At 43.7% G+C, this 16,937-nt stretch overlaps 1 protein-coding gene and 1 long non-coding RNA gene across 13 annotated transcripts in view; one reads left to right on the top strand and one right to left on the bottom strand.

The window, feature by feature from the left end:
* Positions 1-6,240: 6,240 nt before the first annotated feature.
* On the bottom strand, positions 6,241-10,867 carry LOC139176053 (uncharacterized). Its single transcript, XR_002181239.2, has 2 exons — positions 9,278-10,867; positions 6,241-8,127 (listed from the first exon to the last, which is right to left on the bottom strand). It is a non-coding gene; the product is annotated as an uncharacterized lncRNA (long non-coding RNA).
* A 1,828-nt stretch (positions 10,868-12,695) lies between these two features.
* The window catches only part of NFIB (nuclear factor I B), a 257,801-nt gene continuing 253,559 nt past the window's right edge, over positions 12,696-16,937 (top strand). For 11 of the 12 annotated variants that reach the window (XR_011568030.1, XM_019965916.2, XM_019965919.2 and 8 more), the window contains exon 1: positions 12,701-13,292. Coding sequence is in view for 11 of the 12 variants with exons in the window: in XM_019965916.2 (XP_019821475.1) it covers positions 13,263-13,292 (30 nt within the window). In the remaining variant the exon portion in view is untranslated. Of the gene's footprint in view, positions 13,293-16,937 lie in introns of all 12 variants that reach the window. The other variant, XM_070794542.1, reaches the window with a different exon arrangement.

Here is a 16,937-nt window from a genome sequence, read left to right on the forward strand (position 1 = left end):
TTAAAACCATAAGTCAGCTAAGAGAGGTTGAGAATTTAAACTTGAAATTGAGAATTCTTAACAACTGAGATAAAAATGATTTTTTTGAAGCTGGAAGATAGCCTTGATTTATCCCCATTGAATCAGAGAGCAGCTTTTTCACACACTGAGTCATAATTAGAGGATTTTTTTTTTTCCTTTTGGTAAACCACCTTAACCCACTCTTGAAAACCTCTGGTTCATGTACAGAACGAGTCTGAGTCTGTCTCTATTTAGCCTGTGAAATTTAACAAGACCAGAGCCTGGGTTTGGTGAGGCTGTGAGCCACACCACCATCTCAGATTTTTGATGACACCACAAACCACTTGAGATTTATTATGTTCGCAGATGTCATCAGATATATGTGTGCACAGGTGCAGCATGCAGCTAGTGAAAGAAGAAACACCGCATGTGTATATTTATTTTTGTACCCATACTCTCAGTAGTTAGAAAGTGACCTGGTGTGCCTGTCCTGGGCAGTGTGGTGTTTTGACTCCATTGCAAGCTCTTATCTGATAATCTCTTGAAGTCTTTTCCACGGATATAGTTCTGTATGATGAGCAACTGTGTCTGTGGCAAAGACACTGTTTATTTTCCCAGTCAACGTCTAAAAATGAGGCATAACGGAGTATAGCTGAAGACTGCTATAATTACTGAAAAATAAAAAGTGTCACCAGAGGTGGTTATTTATACTTGGGGATCCTTCTTATACAATAATATATTAGATATCCATTCTTCTCTACTCAATAAAAGTTGCAGGAGTAGCTCTCAGCTATGGAACCCCCCCAAAATGCCAGAAGTTGGCCCTTTATAAATGTCCTAATTTAAGACTCTCTACTATGTTTAAAATAATTAAGAAGTAATTGAAACTATTTCCTGGGGGTAATATGAAATATGAATGTTTACACAGGTTTATACCTTTTGCATTGTTAATTCTAAAATGTAATCATTCAATTCTTTTAAAAGATGGTATTATGTTTTATTTAGTATTGAATTATAAATATTCCACTATATTATATACATTAAATTTGCACATTTGCTAGTATAATAATAGACTAAATATAATAATCTAATAATTAGTGTGTGCCCTTTAATAATAAAAATAATAGAAATAAAAACACACTTCCTACATTTTTTAGAAATTGGGAAGTAAGATAAAATAAACACCTTTGGAGTAATGACTGAAAATTACTGGTTTAGATGGGGTAGAGGAATTACTTCAATTATGACATAAAGCATTATAATAATGCATGCCTTTTAGAAATAATTATATAGTGATTATTCTCAGATAAACACACACAGATGTTGCTTGTATACTAAAAAAATTCTTAATTTGAAAAAAATACAGAAATTGCTTTACCAGTTAATTGGCTTTAGGAAAAAATAGAAAATCTAAAGTTTCAGTGTAGTGGAGACTCTTCTATTAAGTTCTAAGGAATGAACCAAGCCTCTAACGAAAGGCAGGGAAAAAACAAAAAGCTTTTCTACTGGAATCACTTCAGTTAGATGTGTCAGAAGGCTAAAACACCTAAGTAATGTTAGATACTCCTGATTTTTTAATGAATAATTAATTATGACTTATAAAAAGTTAAATATAAAAAGAATTGGACCTTAAGTATATTAGGAAAGACTTCTAAGCAAGGTAGTTTTAATTTAAGAAGAAGCATCTATGTTCAAACACTCCAATTTCTACATATTTATTTATATCAGAAAGTGTGAAAACTGGAAGATCAGTGCTGAAGATTAGAAGACCACAGTCATTAGGCCATTGAAAGATTTAGGAGGAACAACCTGCTGAAGTGACTACAAATTAGTGAGATCAATTTCTATAGGACATGGTTGAAAATTAATCTCCTTAGTTTATAAACCTTAGATATCATTTAATTATATGTACACATTTGACAGACAGAAGAGTGATTGGTATAGGAGTAAGTACTCTCCTGAGTTTCACACGTCAAAAGAAACAAAGGACATGCAAATAGAAAGAGAAAATCTATAATCCTGAACATGACATGCAATGATACATTCTATTACTAAATAATATGCTTAGGAAGAAATTCTCTGACAGGTGACACTAAATCTAGATTCATTCAAGTCATCACTAGGAGCAGAGGAAATCCTTCCCTTTCCCCTTTCCTGTTCCTTTTCCCATTTTGTGTTAGGATATTTCCTAAAGAAAACTGGATTCTCTCTGTAACATCTTTTCTTCTTTGCATGAAATAGACGTGGGGAAGTTTTGGTAATTCTGGTATGGACTTCAAATAATTACAATAGAGAAGCTTTCTCAGGCACATATAAAAGTCTTATAATTTGATAGCACTGCTCATTTAAACACTCCTTCCACCACCCTAAATAATATATTTTAATTGAGCTGCACTAAATTTTCATATTTTATGTTTGATTCCTTATTGCTTAATGTGATTTTATGAGGCATGAAACTACTATTAGGAAATCCTAGGATGGAAACAGATCTGCTTGTGCCTAGGTAGGCTGAATTTTAGCTCTACTACCTGAGTGGTTAAAATTACCTAACTTGGAACAAGATAGATGTTAAAAATTAATTTTCCTTGGGAAGTTATAGCTAAAAGGGGAGTTACATACATGTGTGTTTCCCTCACCTCTCTCCCAAAGCTGTATAGATATACACTGTGTTGCTTTTTTTCTGAAGGAAAACGGGGAAATGGTAATAACCCACTTTAAAGTTTGGCATTTTCCAAAGTTCACCTGGGTCAATCTGGTTTAGTTTTGTACTTATTGAAATTAAACATGTACATTATTCACTAACATATATGTAATATGTACATACTATATGTATGTAATATATGCATGTATATATGTATGTATGGCCGTGCTGGAACAGGGAGAAAAAAAGAAAAATTTTTTTTGGATAATGAGGCCAAAATGTCTCTGTTTTATAATGTGTATTGTAGGAACAAAGAACCTGAACAATATTGTTTAAGTTCTCTTGGACTTTGAGGATAAATATAATTGGGATTAAAACACTGACGTACTCATATTTAGTAGAAAGATAAGAACAATTCATTGGGAGCTATTCCGGTCCCACTAGTAATCACATAATTGAGTAGGGTTTTTAGAGGATATTTGAAGCTATTGCTGTCTGTTGTGCTTACATAATTAGTCAGGATCTCTGTAATAAAATCCTTCTCAACACAGGTGGGTTAGTATTAAGTAAATTTAAGGCGGGTGTTATGTTTTTACTTTCAATACTTCAGTTTTGGATCAGAATTATAGAACAACTTGATTTAACAGTTAAACATTGTTATACCACACTACAGATGCTTAAAATGCAAAATAACTGGATTACTTGAAAATTAAGCAACAATTACATAAAGTTTAAAAAACACTCATCAAAACAGCTTTATGAACATGAACACGCCAGCACATCTCACCTAGAGTGTTTACTTTGGGGTTGCATATTTCTTTGGGGTTGATTTATTTCTTCAGTGAACAGTGTGAAAGTCGCTCAGTCGTGTCCGACTCTGCGACCCCATGAACTACACAGTCCATGGAATTCTCTAGGCCAGAATACTGGAGTGGGCAGCCCTTCCCTTCTCCAAATTATTTCTTCAACCTACCCCTGAATTACTGATATTTACCTGCATGCCTATAAATAGTAGTGTTCTGGTTGTTTTGCTTTAATGATAAGGCTACGCAGCGAGGAACATTTCAGAATTCCTTTTACAACGAAACAAATGTCGCCTGGCAAACGGGACCCAGCAACCCGGCGTCAAGTAGGAAAGAGCACCAATCCCGTCTCATTATTATTTGGTGACGCGTCTCCCGCGGTCGCTCGGCCGGGCTCGGCTTTCGCGCACGCCCGCGGGGAGGCCCCAGAGCGCGGGAGCACAAAGGCGCGCGGAGCCTGGCGGCCCCGCAGACTAGCGGCGCCGCCCTCCTCGTCCGCCCTCGCTGCGCTCCGGCCCCGCCCGGCGGCACAAAGAGCCGAGCCGCCACTCGTGAGGGGCCCCCGCGCAGCGCAGCCCGCCACACCCACTCGGGCCCGCTCCCGCCTGCGCTGCCGCGGGCGCCCTGATGAATATGCATCACAGCGCGCCCGCCCCCGGCTCCTCCTTTCGGTTTCCTTCCCGCCGCCAGGCGGAAGCGAAGAGCTACGCTTCCCGCGCGCCGAGCCGGCCTGGGTGGGGCGGGGCCGGGCGGCTGGTTCGGAGAAAGAGAAAGCCGGGGAGGCGGCGGCCGCAGAACGCGGGCCGGGCCGGGCGCGGAAAGGTTGCGCGGATGGCCGGCGGTTCCGGGGTAGCGCCGCCGCGGCCCTGAGGATTCCAGGGCGAGGAAGGGGCGAGCGCGCGATCTCCCGGCCGCGCCGGGTGCATCAGCCTTAGCGCGCTCCGAGCCCGGGCGGGGAGGCAGCTCTTAACCCCGGGGCAGCCCTGCTAAAACAACAATAAAACCCACCAAGCACACTCGCGCACGCACGTACACACACACAAACACACACCCGGCACTCTGGACGGCTTTCAAGTCAAGCTCACGTCTTCTCCAAGTGAGAGGAAGCAAACTGGAAATCCAGACAGGCTGAGGGGTTGCCTGTTTTTAGACTTTTACCGCCTTTTCTTCTTCGGGCCAGGAATTGTGGCATTGCAGAAATTATCATTAAAAACAAAAGTAAGAGCCTACTCCTGGATTGCGCTCTTAAAAAAAATACAAAAGCGACACTAAAACAACTCAAAAATCCACAAATCTGTACCTGAGATACGTGAAGTCAGCGGGCCAGGGTTCTGTTATACACTCAACATCTCTTTATTGCAATAAGCAGTGGTATGTAGCTTTGAAATGAAGGATTTTATTTGCTTGTCTTATTTGTCTCTTGCATCCCCTTCTATTGCCATACACAGATTTTTTTCCTCTTTGTACACTGTAAAGAGAACCTAAATGTCATTTCTGCTTTACAGGTTGAGCCATATGTTGGATTTTCAGCCCTGATGCTTTAAAAAAAATAAAATAAAAAATCTTTGTCAACTTTAGTGTACATGCCACACTTTTATGATGGGGATCCGTGGATAACATTGTAAGTCCAAAACAGTGTGAAATGTAGCATTTTTTTTCTGCTTCATCTCCCTTAACCCCTTCCCCATGATGGAAAAAATTACTGTACAAATGATACTTTAGTTGTATCTTGTAGTCCATTCTTTTCGGAGCATTTTTTTCCTTCCCTGCACAAATTTGTTACATATTTTCACTTAAAAGTGTATTTATTTAGCTCTGATTGGTGTATTGGTGTTTTTAAAATCATTCTTCATTCCAAAGTGTAGTTACCCCCACCCCCTTGTTCCTGAAGTGGCAGGATAGAATTGTTAGCCCTCTCCCACTCTTCCCTCTACTTAAAAAAAAGAAAACGCTTATGATGTATTTCTTCCCGCTCCTGTTATTTTTTTTCTGCCCTGCTGTTTTTACTCTAGTATTTTTTCCCCCTCTGCCTAACAAAGTGTGTGTGCGTGTGCGTGTGCGTGTGCGTGTGCGTGTATGTGTCTGTCTGTCTCCCTCTTCCCTTGTCTTCTCTTTGCCAGTATGTCTGGGACATATTTTAATGCACGATATCCCATCCATTAAGTTGTGGTTGAATGCGGAGTGTGTGAGGACTTGGCAGCTTTCAGGTTGAAGAGGGGGCGGGGAAGCCCGTTTCGACTTTGACACAAGATGCCGAAGTGGCGTGATTGGAATTATTATTAGTGCTGTGAACATGGCCATCTTCTCCTCTGGTTAGAAGAACTGCCATTGAACTTGAGACAGGACAGACAAGATCTCCAACCCCCATCTTCCCCCCCCCCCACCCCTAGTACAGTAGCTGGCAGGGAAAAGGCGCCAAAATACACAAGATTAACTCTACCTTTCTTTGACAGGATCCTATAACACCATCCTTTGTAATTTTAACTTTCCATCGGGTGGGAAAAAGTTAACTTGTGAACCCATACTTGAACAGACATTTAAATCAGCCCTAAAATGGAATAAATCCAGAAAGTCATACACGCATGCTTATGTGGTTAGGAAAGAATGCACATGTAAATAAGCAGGGTGCATGTGTGTATGTGGGGAGTTCAAGATTTAATCAAAATCAGAATGAGTGTGACTTTTGAGTACATTTACACTATGGGGCAGAGCACGGTGAGGCGAAGAAGCTGACCTTTAAGCAATCTAAGTAAAAACTGCAAAGAGTTGTGAAACACAAAACGTTGTGGTTTCCAGTTTTACATTTGAGGTTTGATGTTTTCATTTAATGGTATGAGAGATGGAGAAAGCGCCAGTGCTGAAAAGTCCCTATTAAATCATATGTGGGCAGAGGTCAAGCACTCCAATTCACTGATACAATATACTGCAGATTCCTGCCTCACTGATGGGGAGCACAAGAAAAAGCGCTTGGGCAATAAAAGTATTAGAAGGGCAATTATTGTACGTGGTTGGGACTGCATTCTTGTGCACTGGGAAAAGGTTTTTACTGGCCCTGATGAATTTTAAAGCTGAGTATTGTTGAAAGCTGTTTTAATAGGAAATTGATTAGCTGAGTATTTCATACAATAAATGGTGACAGTTTCATTGTTTGATGTCCAAAATAAATTCTTTTTATTCTTTAGTAGACAGAGTCATCCATTTAAGATGGTCAGACAGCAGCAACATAATTATGAGTGAATGTGATGTCATGAACATCTGTAACTTTGCTTTTGGAGCTTGTGACATCACACAATTTGACAATATTATTGCTTTGGAAGTTATTAACTTACTGTGTGTTGTAAAATTTTTTCAGATGTATTTCAGAGACAAAGTTTACTTAAAATATTAATATGTATTTTGTATAGGCCCAGTGGTTTGTTTTCTATCATTGTAATTATGCAATTGTTGGCTAAATTTTATTTTGAAAGTTAAAATGAACAGTCTTGTTATTATGATTGTTTTGGTTTTGAAACAGAAAGGCAGTTTTCAAGAAAAGAATTACAGAAAGGGATGCAGAAAGTTTACATTAGTTTGCAGTGCACTTTCTACATTTCTTCATGAACAATATAAAGACAACTTAGCCATTTTGCATAAAAGCTTTCTAAACAGCTCATTAAAGTCAATTTTTTTTTCATGTCACAAAGGCACATGTAGATAGGAAACAAAAACCAACTTACATGTAGAAATAAAATGATGGTATAGTTTTACTGTAAGTGTCAGCTATTTTGAAAAAGGACAATAGCTACAACTCTCACAGGCTCAGCAAAGAAGTCTGTGTGTGAAGGTGCCTGTAAGTTTTGAAGTATTTTGAGTGAACCAAGACAATTATTACTGTGATTTTCAAAGTTTAAAATAAATCATACAAAAATTACAGGGCAACTGCTGACTTTGTATTCCCAGAAAGCAATGTCTTCAGAAGTTCGGAATCTCCATTGATGAACTAGCCTCATTTCTGTACAGAAGTGAAAACCAGCTAAACTTAATGCTGGCCAGTCTACCTACAGATTCAGTGGTGGTTTGAAAATGTGCCGAAACGTAGGCACACTTAGTGGGACAGTATTTTTTTTAAAACAGTCGAGTACAGGCATTTCAGCAGTGACATTATTAACAGCGTCATTTTTCTCATTTAGTTTTGTCCTTAGGGGACACCGAACAGCTCCCCGAGGATGGGAAAAAAGTCCACAGTTATTTATTCATTTCAGTGAAAGGCAAAGCGCTGGCAATAGGGGGTGGGGAAGCTAACCGGTTGTGGATTTTGTAGTAGGGAAAAATTGCTACCCTAATTTGACAGTGGTACTTTAAGGGCTGATAGAGCTGGGCATGATTTTGCAATTCCCATCAAGTGCAGGCAATTTCAGTACTTGTTGGTTGTTTATACATGTGTTGTTGAGTGGATTTTTGATGTTCTTGCTTGTGGATATAAAATCGTGTTTTCCAGGCTACACATGTATGATTTTTGTGGTTCATTTGGAAGAAGAAAAGGTCCCTGGGCATGGTGTAGTGGATACTTGCAGTCTTGCAGGCCTGTTTCCTGGGGTCAGGAGGTCATCTGTCTCTTTTGTATTTAGTTTTAAAATATTGATATTGGCCATGCAGCCAGGGTGTGTGGAATTGTTGAGCCACCCCTCTAGTCACATGCAAGAGCTAAAAAAAAAAAAAAAAAAAAAAAAGAGTCATCCAGTGTATTGAAAATGACAGCTTTGTTAAGCTCCAAGAACTTTTCCCTAAACTACTCAAGATTCACACCCTGTCACTGAATTTCTTTAGAAAGGAGAAGATTAAAAGGAAATCAGTATTGGAAGACCCTTGAGATGTTATGCTCCTCTCTGGAGGTCAGTGAAAGGCTCCAATTGGGTAATACTGCTTACTTTTTCAAATATACAACTGAGTTTTGAAAAATCCAGTCACCTGAAGAACAGACACTCCAGCACTTCTTGAAATTAAACTGTCAGAAAAAAGAACTCTTCTTCTCTATAAGATGGCAGGGAATAGGTGATCTAGGGAGGAGGTCTTTAGGGATTCTGAAATATCAGATTTTCCTGTTGCTACAGAAGGTTTTCACTTCTTTCTTCCAGCCAGGTTTTGGGGTGAATGAAATTAGTTTAATTCTTTCAGTGAGTATGAGAGAGAGAAGAAGTTTAGGGGAGGTAAGTACCAGTCTAAGAAGTGTTTCGCCCACTTTGATAGCATCAGATGCTTTTCAGAGATACTTTCAAACCACTCTTAATGCCATGCCACAGAAATGCTGGGTAAAAGGGAAAGTGGCTAAAATACTGTATGTACCTACTCACTTTCTCTTTTTTTTTCTCTACCTGGAGTTTGAAAGAAAGGCGTTTCTGAAACCACAGACAGTGAAGTGTCCTGCTGAGGGAAGTCATGCTCTACCTGTCCCCCCACCCCAGTCCCTCTTTACAAAAGGCTCTCTTAGAGTTCATCTCGAGAAGACTTGCAGTGACCCTGGTATTGGCTGCACAAGAAGCAGAGTTCTGGGTGGGGTGAGGTTGGGGGGATGTCAGCCATTTCACCCATGGTTCCAAGGCCTAAGAAGACAGTCAAAGCCAAATCCACTAAGCACCCCATACTGAGCACCCCATGTCTCTGTTGCTCATTTTTTCCTCCCTTTGAGTTTCCCCCTCCTTTCTTGTTTTCCCTTTTCTTGGAAACAAATCAAAACCCCCACCACCAAGTATCCTCCATGCTCATCCATAAGTGCCCTACAGACAGGGAGAGGTTTGAACCCCTTAGTGATAGGCCTGGGAGGCCCCAGACATCTTTAGGTCTCGGGGGATCTTACCTGGGTCTGTTGCTGCTTCATCACCCCTGGCGCTGCTGTAGCTTTTGTGGGCTCTTCTGTGTTAAGAGTTGTCTTTCATTCTTCTTTTCTAAGCTCGTGAGAAACTTCTGGAGGCGACCTAGTTTGGGTGGCAAAAGGAAAGGGTTTCTGTTGGTAAGGAAAACTAGTAAGGGAGGAGGGGTGGCGATGTCTGCAGACACTTGCCCAGGGCTCAGCACTGGGCCTCTTCTGCCAGGGGACAGCGGCTGGTTCTGGGATCTCTGGCTGAAACGGAGCACTTGCAGGGTGCCAAGATTTCACTGGGGGTGGCGTGGTGAGGAGGGAGGGAAGAAGGGAGGGAGGGAGAGAAAGAGAGATGGGCACTTGATTTTTAAAGAGACCCCGAAATAATGGCTTCTGTAAGAGTCCAGGCATTCAAAGAGGTGTGTTCAAGGACAGGAGGGCATTCGTGCCAACGGGAATGTCTTTTATGGTAAATTAATCCCGGTCAAATTGAATATTTGTTCAAAGGGAAACTCCAGTAGTTAAAGCTGGTGTTATCAGTAGCGTTTCCACACACCCACCCCCCCCAACCCCCAGACCTGGTAAGAGGGTGAGAAAAGGGATGCAGCAGAATGTGCAACACAGAGTGATGTTTTGGGCTTTTTTCTTTTTTTAAATCTAGGATGAGATTGCCTAAACATTTCTGAGAGAAATTAGTATTTATTCGGATTAACCCGTACTCTCACTTCATTTCTTTCATCTATAAAGACTGTCAACTTTATTCTGGCTTTTCAAAAAGAAGAAATGACCCACACAAAGGAAATTAACGTTGTCAGAACCCGGACTAGAGGATTCCGCTCCCAGTGGGGTGTGCCCTAAAGGGTTAACTTCGGGGGATTTTCTAAATTTCCCCGACTTTACCTGTCTTCCCAGAACCAAAGCTCCCCGCTCCACCCCTGGCCTCCTCGACTCCCCCTCCTTCCCCACCGCCTTTCTTCTTTAGGCTCTTGCTTTACGGGGGCTGCAGCTGGTGGACTTGGCAGGCTCGCCTCATTAAGAGCGCTCTTTGAAAACGGACTGTGTTTGAGCATTTCCCTAATGAGGACAGGACGGGGTTAAAAAGTGACCATTTCATGGTTGACTTGAACCTGCCTACTTTTCTTGATGTGTCGTTGTGAAATGCTTGATGTGGATAACTCCCACTCGGTGAAGGAAAAAGTCACTAGTTCCTTCAAGTCCTCTGGTGGTGGTGGCCGGGGGGGGCGGGGGGGGGCGTAAGGAAGGGGTGGGAAGAGCGGAGAGAACGAGATAGGAGAAAGTTGAGGGGAAAAAATCGAGAGGAGGCAAGCGAGAAAAAGAGGAAAGGGGAATCAGAGGAGAACCTCCAAACGGCTCCAGAGCACAGCTGGAAGTGGGGGCGGCCCCGCCCCCGGGCTGGGGCCTTCGAGGCCCCTCCGGGGGCCCCCGAGCTAGGTAGACGCGTAGCCCCTGGCACTCACTTTTCCTCTCCCCATTGTCTGCACAGTCTTTGCTTCCACCTCTTCCCCACCCACCCCTGGCCGAAAACCGGAATTTGGGGGGCGGGGGGGGGGGGTGTGTGTGTGTGTGTGTGTGTGTGCGGGGGGGGGTGTGTGTGTGTGTGTGTGTGTGTGCGGGGGGGGGTGTGTGTGTGTGTGTGTGTGTGTGCGGGTGTGTGTGTGTGTGTGTGTGTGTGTGTGTGTGTGTGCGGGGGGGTGTGTGTGTGTGTGTGTGTGTGTGCGGGGGTGTGTGTGTGTGTGTGTGTGTGTGTGTGTGTGTGTGTGTGCGGGTGTGTGTGTGTGTGTGTGTGTGTGTGTGTGTGTGTGTGTGTGTGTGTGTGTGTGTGTGTGTGTGTGCGCGCGCGCGCAGAAAGAGTGCGAGGCAAAGCGCCGGCCTCCACATCTCCGAAATCAAGTTCATTCACTCGGGGCCCGCGGCTCGCGGCGGGGTGAGGGCGGGGCCTCGCGCGGGAGCGAGGCGGGAGCGGCGGCCTCTGCAGGACTCTAGAGACACACGCACCCAGCTCGCGCGCGCGCCCGCCCGCCCCGCAGCCCCAGGCGCGTTGCGGCCCCGCCCTGCCTGCACCCCGGCGGCGCGGGAGCCGCTTTCCGCCGGCGCCCCGGGCCCCGGGGAGGGGTGGGGATTGGGAGCGAGCCAGAGGAGTCGCGGGAGGAGGAGGAGGGTGCAGAAGGCGGCGGCGCTGCCCGATCCTCCCGCTCCGAGCGAGGCCACGTGCACCAGGCACCCCCAAGGGAGGGCGGCAAACCGCGGCGAGGCGCGCCGCTTGTGCGGAGCTGCCCCGGGATGCGGGCCCGTGCTTGGGAGAACCCGGCTGGGCCCCGTTCCCACCCGCGCCGGCGTGCCCCAACTATTTAAGTCCAAGTTTGTTCAGCCATACCCCCTCCGTCTCCCCCTCCTCCTTTCAGCCGGCGGAATCGGCGGACCGCGCCCGCCCCGGGTGCGAGAGTCGGCGCCCCAGTCTGGGCCCCGGGGCGGCCTGGGTGTGAGGGAATTTTCCATTCGTTCCTTTCTCGGGCCCAGTTCGGCTCAGGGCTTCTCTCACTCGGAGGTTCCCGCGGCTTAAAGAGTCCGCAGCGAGCACCGAAATACCTTTTTCCAGGGCGGGTTTTCGGGGTGTGTACGTGTTGGGGGAAGGGCGCGGGACTTGCCCAAAGGGCGGAATGATCATTTATTTAAAATTAAAAAAAAAAAGTTGTGGTTCTATTGCAGTGGTATGAGAGCTTTAACAAATGAGTGAGAGAGAGAGAGGGAGAGAAGCAAGAGGAGGAGGAGGAAGGTGGGGGGCGGGGGGTGTGGAGAGGCTGGTGCAAAAGGAATGCGCGTTTGCAGGAGGAGGAGTAAAGCGATGATTGTGTAATTAAATAATAAAACAATCCTTAAGTCTGATTTGGAGAGAGCTCGAGCGGGGTCCAGAGGGTGGAACCGGTGAATTTTTCAACTTCCAAGTTTTGCAACGAAAGAAAGCGAGAGAGGGAGGGGAAAAAAAGAGCCCAGAGCAGAAAGAGAGGAGTTCGGAGCCGAGCGGGAGAGCGGGATTTATCGTTTGGGATTTTTCAGGAGCGCGTTCCGATACCCCCGGGCTCTGGGCAGCCGCGGCAGCAGCAGCAGCCTCCTCGCTCGGCCGGGTCAGACGCGGGGCGAGGCGGGCGGCGGGCGGGCAGCCGGGCGTGGAGGAGTCGGCGCGGGCGGCGGCGGCTGCAGCCGGGGACCGCGCGCCGCGAACCTCTTCCGCCCGGGAGACCTGCGCTCGCGCCCCCTCCCTCACCCCGGCCTCTGCCGGCTCCCCCACCCACCCCGCCCCCACCCCGGCCCTCTCCCGCGCGCGCCCCGCCACCCGCGCGCACTCGCTCACGCTCCCCCCTCGCGCACACACATGGTCGGCTCGCGGCAAAGTTTCGCCTGCGATCGCCACTCCGGGATCCTGCCGCAGTGCTTGGGGCTGTAACCTTGAACTTTCCCAGCGCGGTGACACATTCTCCTCGCTCTCCCTCCCGCCCTCTCTCCTGCGCCCCCCTCCCCGCCTTTTTTAAAAAAGCATTTCACCACCAACCACCACCCCAATCCGACCCACACCGAACCTTCGCTCACCCCCTAGCCCCCAACAACAACAACAACAACAACAACTGCAAACAGAAAACAAATCCCCAAACCCAGGCGAAAAGCAGCCAGCACCGGCGGCGGCGGCGGCGGCCTCGGCGAGCACGGCCAGCGCGCTCGGACTGCAGGAGGGTTAAAAGTGTAGATTGGATTTCACCCCGGGAAATCTAGCACGCCGAGTGAACTTGAATCTTTGGCTATTTAAGGAGGACTGGGTTTGTTGTGAAGTTGCGGTGATCCAGCGCAGAGCCCTGTCCTGATTGATCGCATCGCGGGGCTCAGATGACTGTAAAATGAATAGATGAAATTCTTGCTTCTCGAAGATTTTCTTGGGCATCTCCGGGAAAGTGCGTTTTAAGGCGAAGTCATGATGTATTCTCCCATCTGTCTCACTCAGGTACATGTCTCAGTCGCTCTCTCGAGCTTTCTCTCTAGCCCGAAATGCCTTTGTTTTGTTGCTCTCGTCCGCGGACAACTATTGGTTTTAGTTAACCTCCGCACACCCCGGTAACCCAGCAGAAGAAGTGGTCCGGAGTTGCGGCGGGGTTTGCAGGGCGGCACCAGAGCCGGCGAGCGGCCCCTAGCTCACAATCACCATGTGCGCCCAGCCCGGCACCCTGGGCACGGAGAGCGGGTGCCCGTGTGCTGCCAGGGCGGCTGGGCCGGGCGAGGCCGCCAGGGATGGGCAGGGCCCGGGCCCGCGAGAGCTAGCCCGCGTGCGGCCCCTGGAGTGCTTGCTGCGCCCCTGCCCAGGGTGCCTGCTGCCTCTTTTGGTTGCTTGCGCGCTGAGGTGGACTCCGGCTTTAGAGAAGCTTTGGGGGGCGGAGGGGGGGGACTGAGCCTTAATAAACAAGCAGTGAACTTGGGCGAAGGAACTCCAGTAGGAGTCCTTGTGGGTGCCTCTGGACTCCGCTGCAGGCAGTGGGCGGGAGACGAAGCGAGTCGAAGATTGTGGTCCGGGGACCATTCCTTTGCTTAATTTGGGGATCTGAAACTCTAGTCCATCGCGATCCGCACTTTGAGGTTTCCAGTGACCATGCCACAAAGGCGATCTAGACGTGGACTCGAGTTAGTTGGCTGGGATGAAAGTTAAAGGACTTTTAAAACATGTTCATTTTGTGGAGACCTGTTCATTTGACGATATTGGGGCGTAGGTTAGAAAGTAATGCTGGAAAAGTAAGGTCATTTTCAAAAACTCACTTTGAAAATTGTCCTAAGATTTCAGGTACAGTGTTATGAAATAAAATGCTGGCTTTATACTTTTACAAGAACACAATTTATATAATTTTAAATCGGTTGGTCAAATGGAAAAGTGGAGAGACCGAACAGACATACCTGGGGGCGGCTTTCATCGCTGCCCGGCTAACTAAGCAACTGACGAACTAACTAAATATCTTAGCCTAGAGTTGTTATTTGAAGCAGTGTTTTAAACCTCTAAAGGTGTGGGAGAGTTGACTGCAGCTTTTAGGAGGCTATGTCACGATTAGTAATTGATAACCATTTTCTTTGACATTGGCTTAAAAACTATAAACAGTTTAAGAAGTGTCCCCTAGTCTTAGGTGTGTTACAAGTTTTAAAAAATCCAGTATCATGATGATGCATTTTTGTAATGGACAAATGATTAAGATTTCAATTGTATGACAATTAGAAGCCATTGTGATTCAAAAGGACTGAGGCATTCATAAATTGTGAATGAAGATGAAAACAATGATAAGGCTTATTCAGTGATTGGATACAGTCCTGTAGCTTTTTGGCTGACACATTTTTTATTGTTTATATTTTGTTTGGCATCTGAGTGTGATTAACTTAGATATGGCTATTTTCAGCAAGTAAACGTGCACTTTAATTTAACAAAACTGGAAAAAATGAGTTGCTGACCTATTTGTATTTTTAAGGCTGTGAGTAATGGCCAATAAATATGGTGATGAAACTGTTTCAGGTATAACGAATTGACTTCAGTTGCAAAAGTTACCTTTCATATTATCCATCAGCAGGATTTTTTCCTTTTTCTGGTAAACCACATCCATTTGATATTATTTTTACATTATTGAAGCATAGTTCAAATAAAACAAATTGAGGTAAGCTTTTCACGTGCAAAGTGCTGCACTACTTGCTCTCACCTGTAAATGATTGTTTTTCTATATTGGTTCATATTTCCAGCATCGACTTTTCAGAAACATTGCTAGCAATTACATTGCATTTTTGGTTTCCTCTAGATATGAATCGAAAAGTCACTAGCTTTATCTAAATTTGTGTAAGTTAAAAATAATATTGTAGCATGGTGACATATGGAATATTAGGAGCATGTACAGTATAGTCATTCAACTGTCCCATTAGTATTCAAGGATACATACTTACCAACACTAATTCATGTTGACTGATATTCTCTACTGTTTTAATAATGTAAATCTAGGTTGACATATTGAAACTGTTTTGGGGATTTAAGGCCTAGACTAGAAGAAAAAATTTTAGCTTTAGAATTCTCCCTTTAATATCTGTGTGACTTTATAGTGTAAGGTGTTGCAGAAGTAATATTAACAATGCTACTTTGATATCAGACCAATAATTTAGTTTTGTATTACAGGAACTTAATAGCTGTAGCAAAACATTTTTTAGGATTATGTAAATACAAAATAGAGAAACATTCTTATTTGATTGAAAACTTTGCAAAGTGCTTTCGTTGTTGCAATAAGATATCTAGGCTTTAGAAAGAAGTTTCAAAAGAGGCTATAGTTGATATTTATCAAAGTGTTATTCAAAATTATCAGTACATGGATATAAATCTGTATTTTTACATCAGTATAAATCAGATGTAAAAAGAAAATTAAGCATCAATAGGATTTTGTATTTGCTTTTGCTAAAAATAATGTAAACCCTTAATAATGTAACTTTCACTTGGAATGATTGTATTGAATTTTTTTTCTTTCACTATTTTTCAGGTTCTGAAGGTACATTTATAAAAATGGTTTATTGTTAAATAGCAGTGCTCCAAGAACATCTAGTATTTACTCTTCTACCTCTATATTGGTCTAATTTTCCATCCCTTTCATGGAGACCACTGTTCTGTGAAGAAAAATAAATATTTCCAGTGGAATTAGGACTATTTACTTTTATATTTGAAATTTGTAACTAGGTTGTTTATTTTATCAGTTTAGTTTAATAAAGGAAGTTTGAAAAGAGAAAGAATTACTGAATGCCAATGTGTTTTAATAAAAATTCTGTAAGAGTAAGGTGGCCTATTACCTTAGCATAGACATTAGATGTTAGCTTACTTAAATGCTTTGCTTTCTTAAAAAAATAATTTTCATAGTTGTTTATAGTGTTATTGTGATAACCTATTAATTAGGACATTTGAATACTTTAATCATTTTTTTGATGAAGATAAGTTACTATGCTTCATATAGATGCCATTCAAAATCACTACAGATGTATTACAACTCAGCATTAGAAAACAGTCATACTTGGGAGATGGTACTTTAGTCATGTTAATACAAAAATACATGTGACTTATTGAAAAACTCTACTTACCATTTTTTGAGGATATCTTCATGTCAGAAGTAAGTGTTTTATTTAAAAGGAATTTGCATAATAGTAAAGCCCTGAAAGATATTTGTAAGGCGAATGTGGACTCAGAAAGTTTGCTGCTTGTATTTATCAAAAGAAAAAAACTATGTTTTAAAACATTACTTGGCAGCATTGGCAACAAGCTAAAGGCAACCTTAAACAAAGTAGTGTTTTGTTTTGTGCGCATCAGCTAAGAAATTCCAAATTTAAGCCCTCGGTGTTGCATTTTGATTGTTTAGAATAAGTTGTTAAAATTTTGAAATCTATTATATGATAGATGATTAGAAACTCAAACAAATGTAATCAAAGTTATATTTGAAGTCTTTATAAGAGAATGAAATGTTACTGAACATAGTACTTAAGGATAAAAGTACTTGAGAGTTACCACATTGCTTAATATTTGTTAAAATAATGCTGCATTTTTAAATAAAATAATACTGCAAGGGTAAAGTGAGTGAGACAAAGCTCTTCCCACCCG

Source organism: Bos indicus, chromosome 8, assembly GCF_029378745.1.
Source record: "Bos indicus isolate NIAB-ARS_2022 breed Sahiwal x Tharparkar chromosome 8, NIAB-ARS_B.indTharparkar_mat_pri_1.0, whole genome shotgun sequence".
Taxonomy (NCBI): Eukaryota; Metazoa; Chordata; class Mammalia; order Artiodactyla; family Bovidae; genus Bos; species Bos indicus.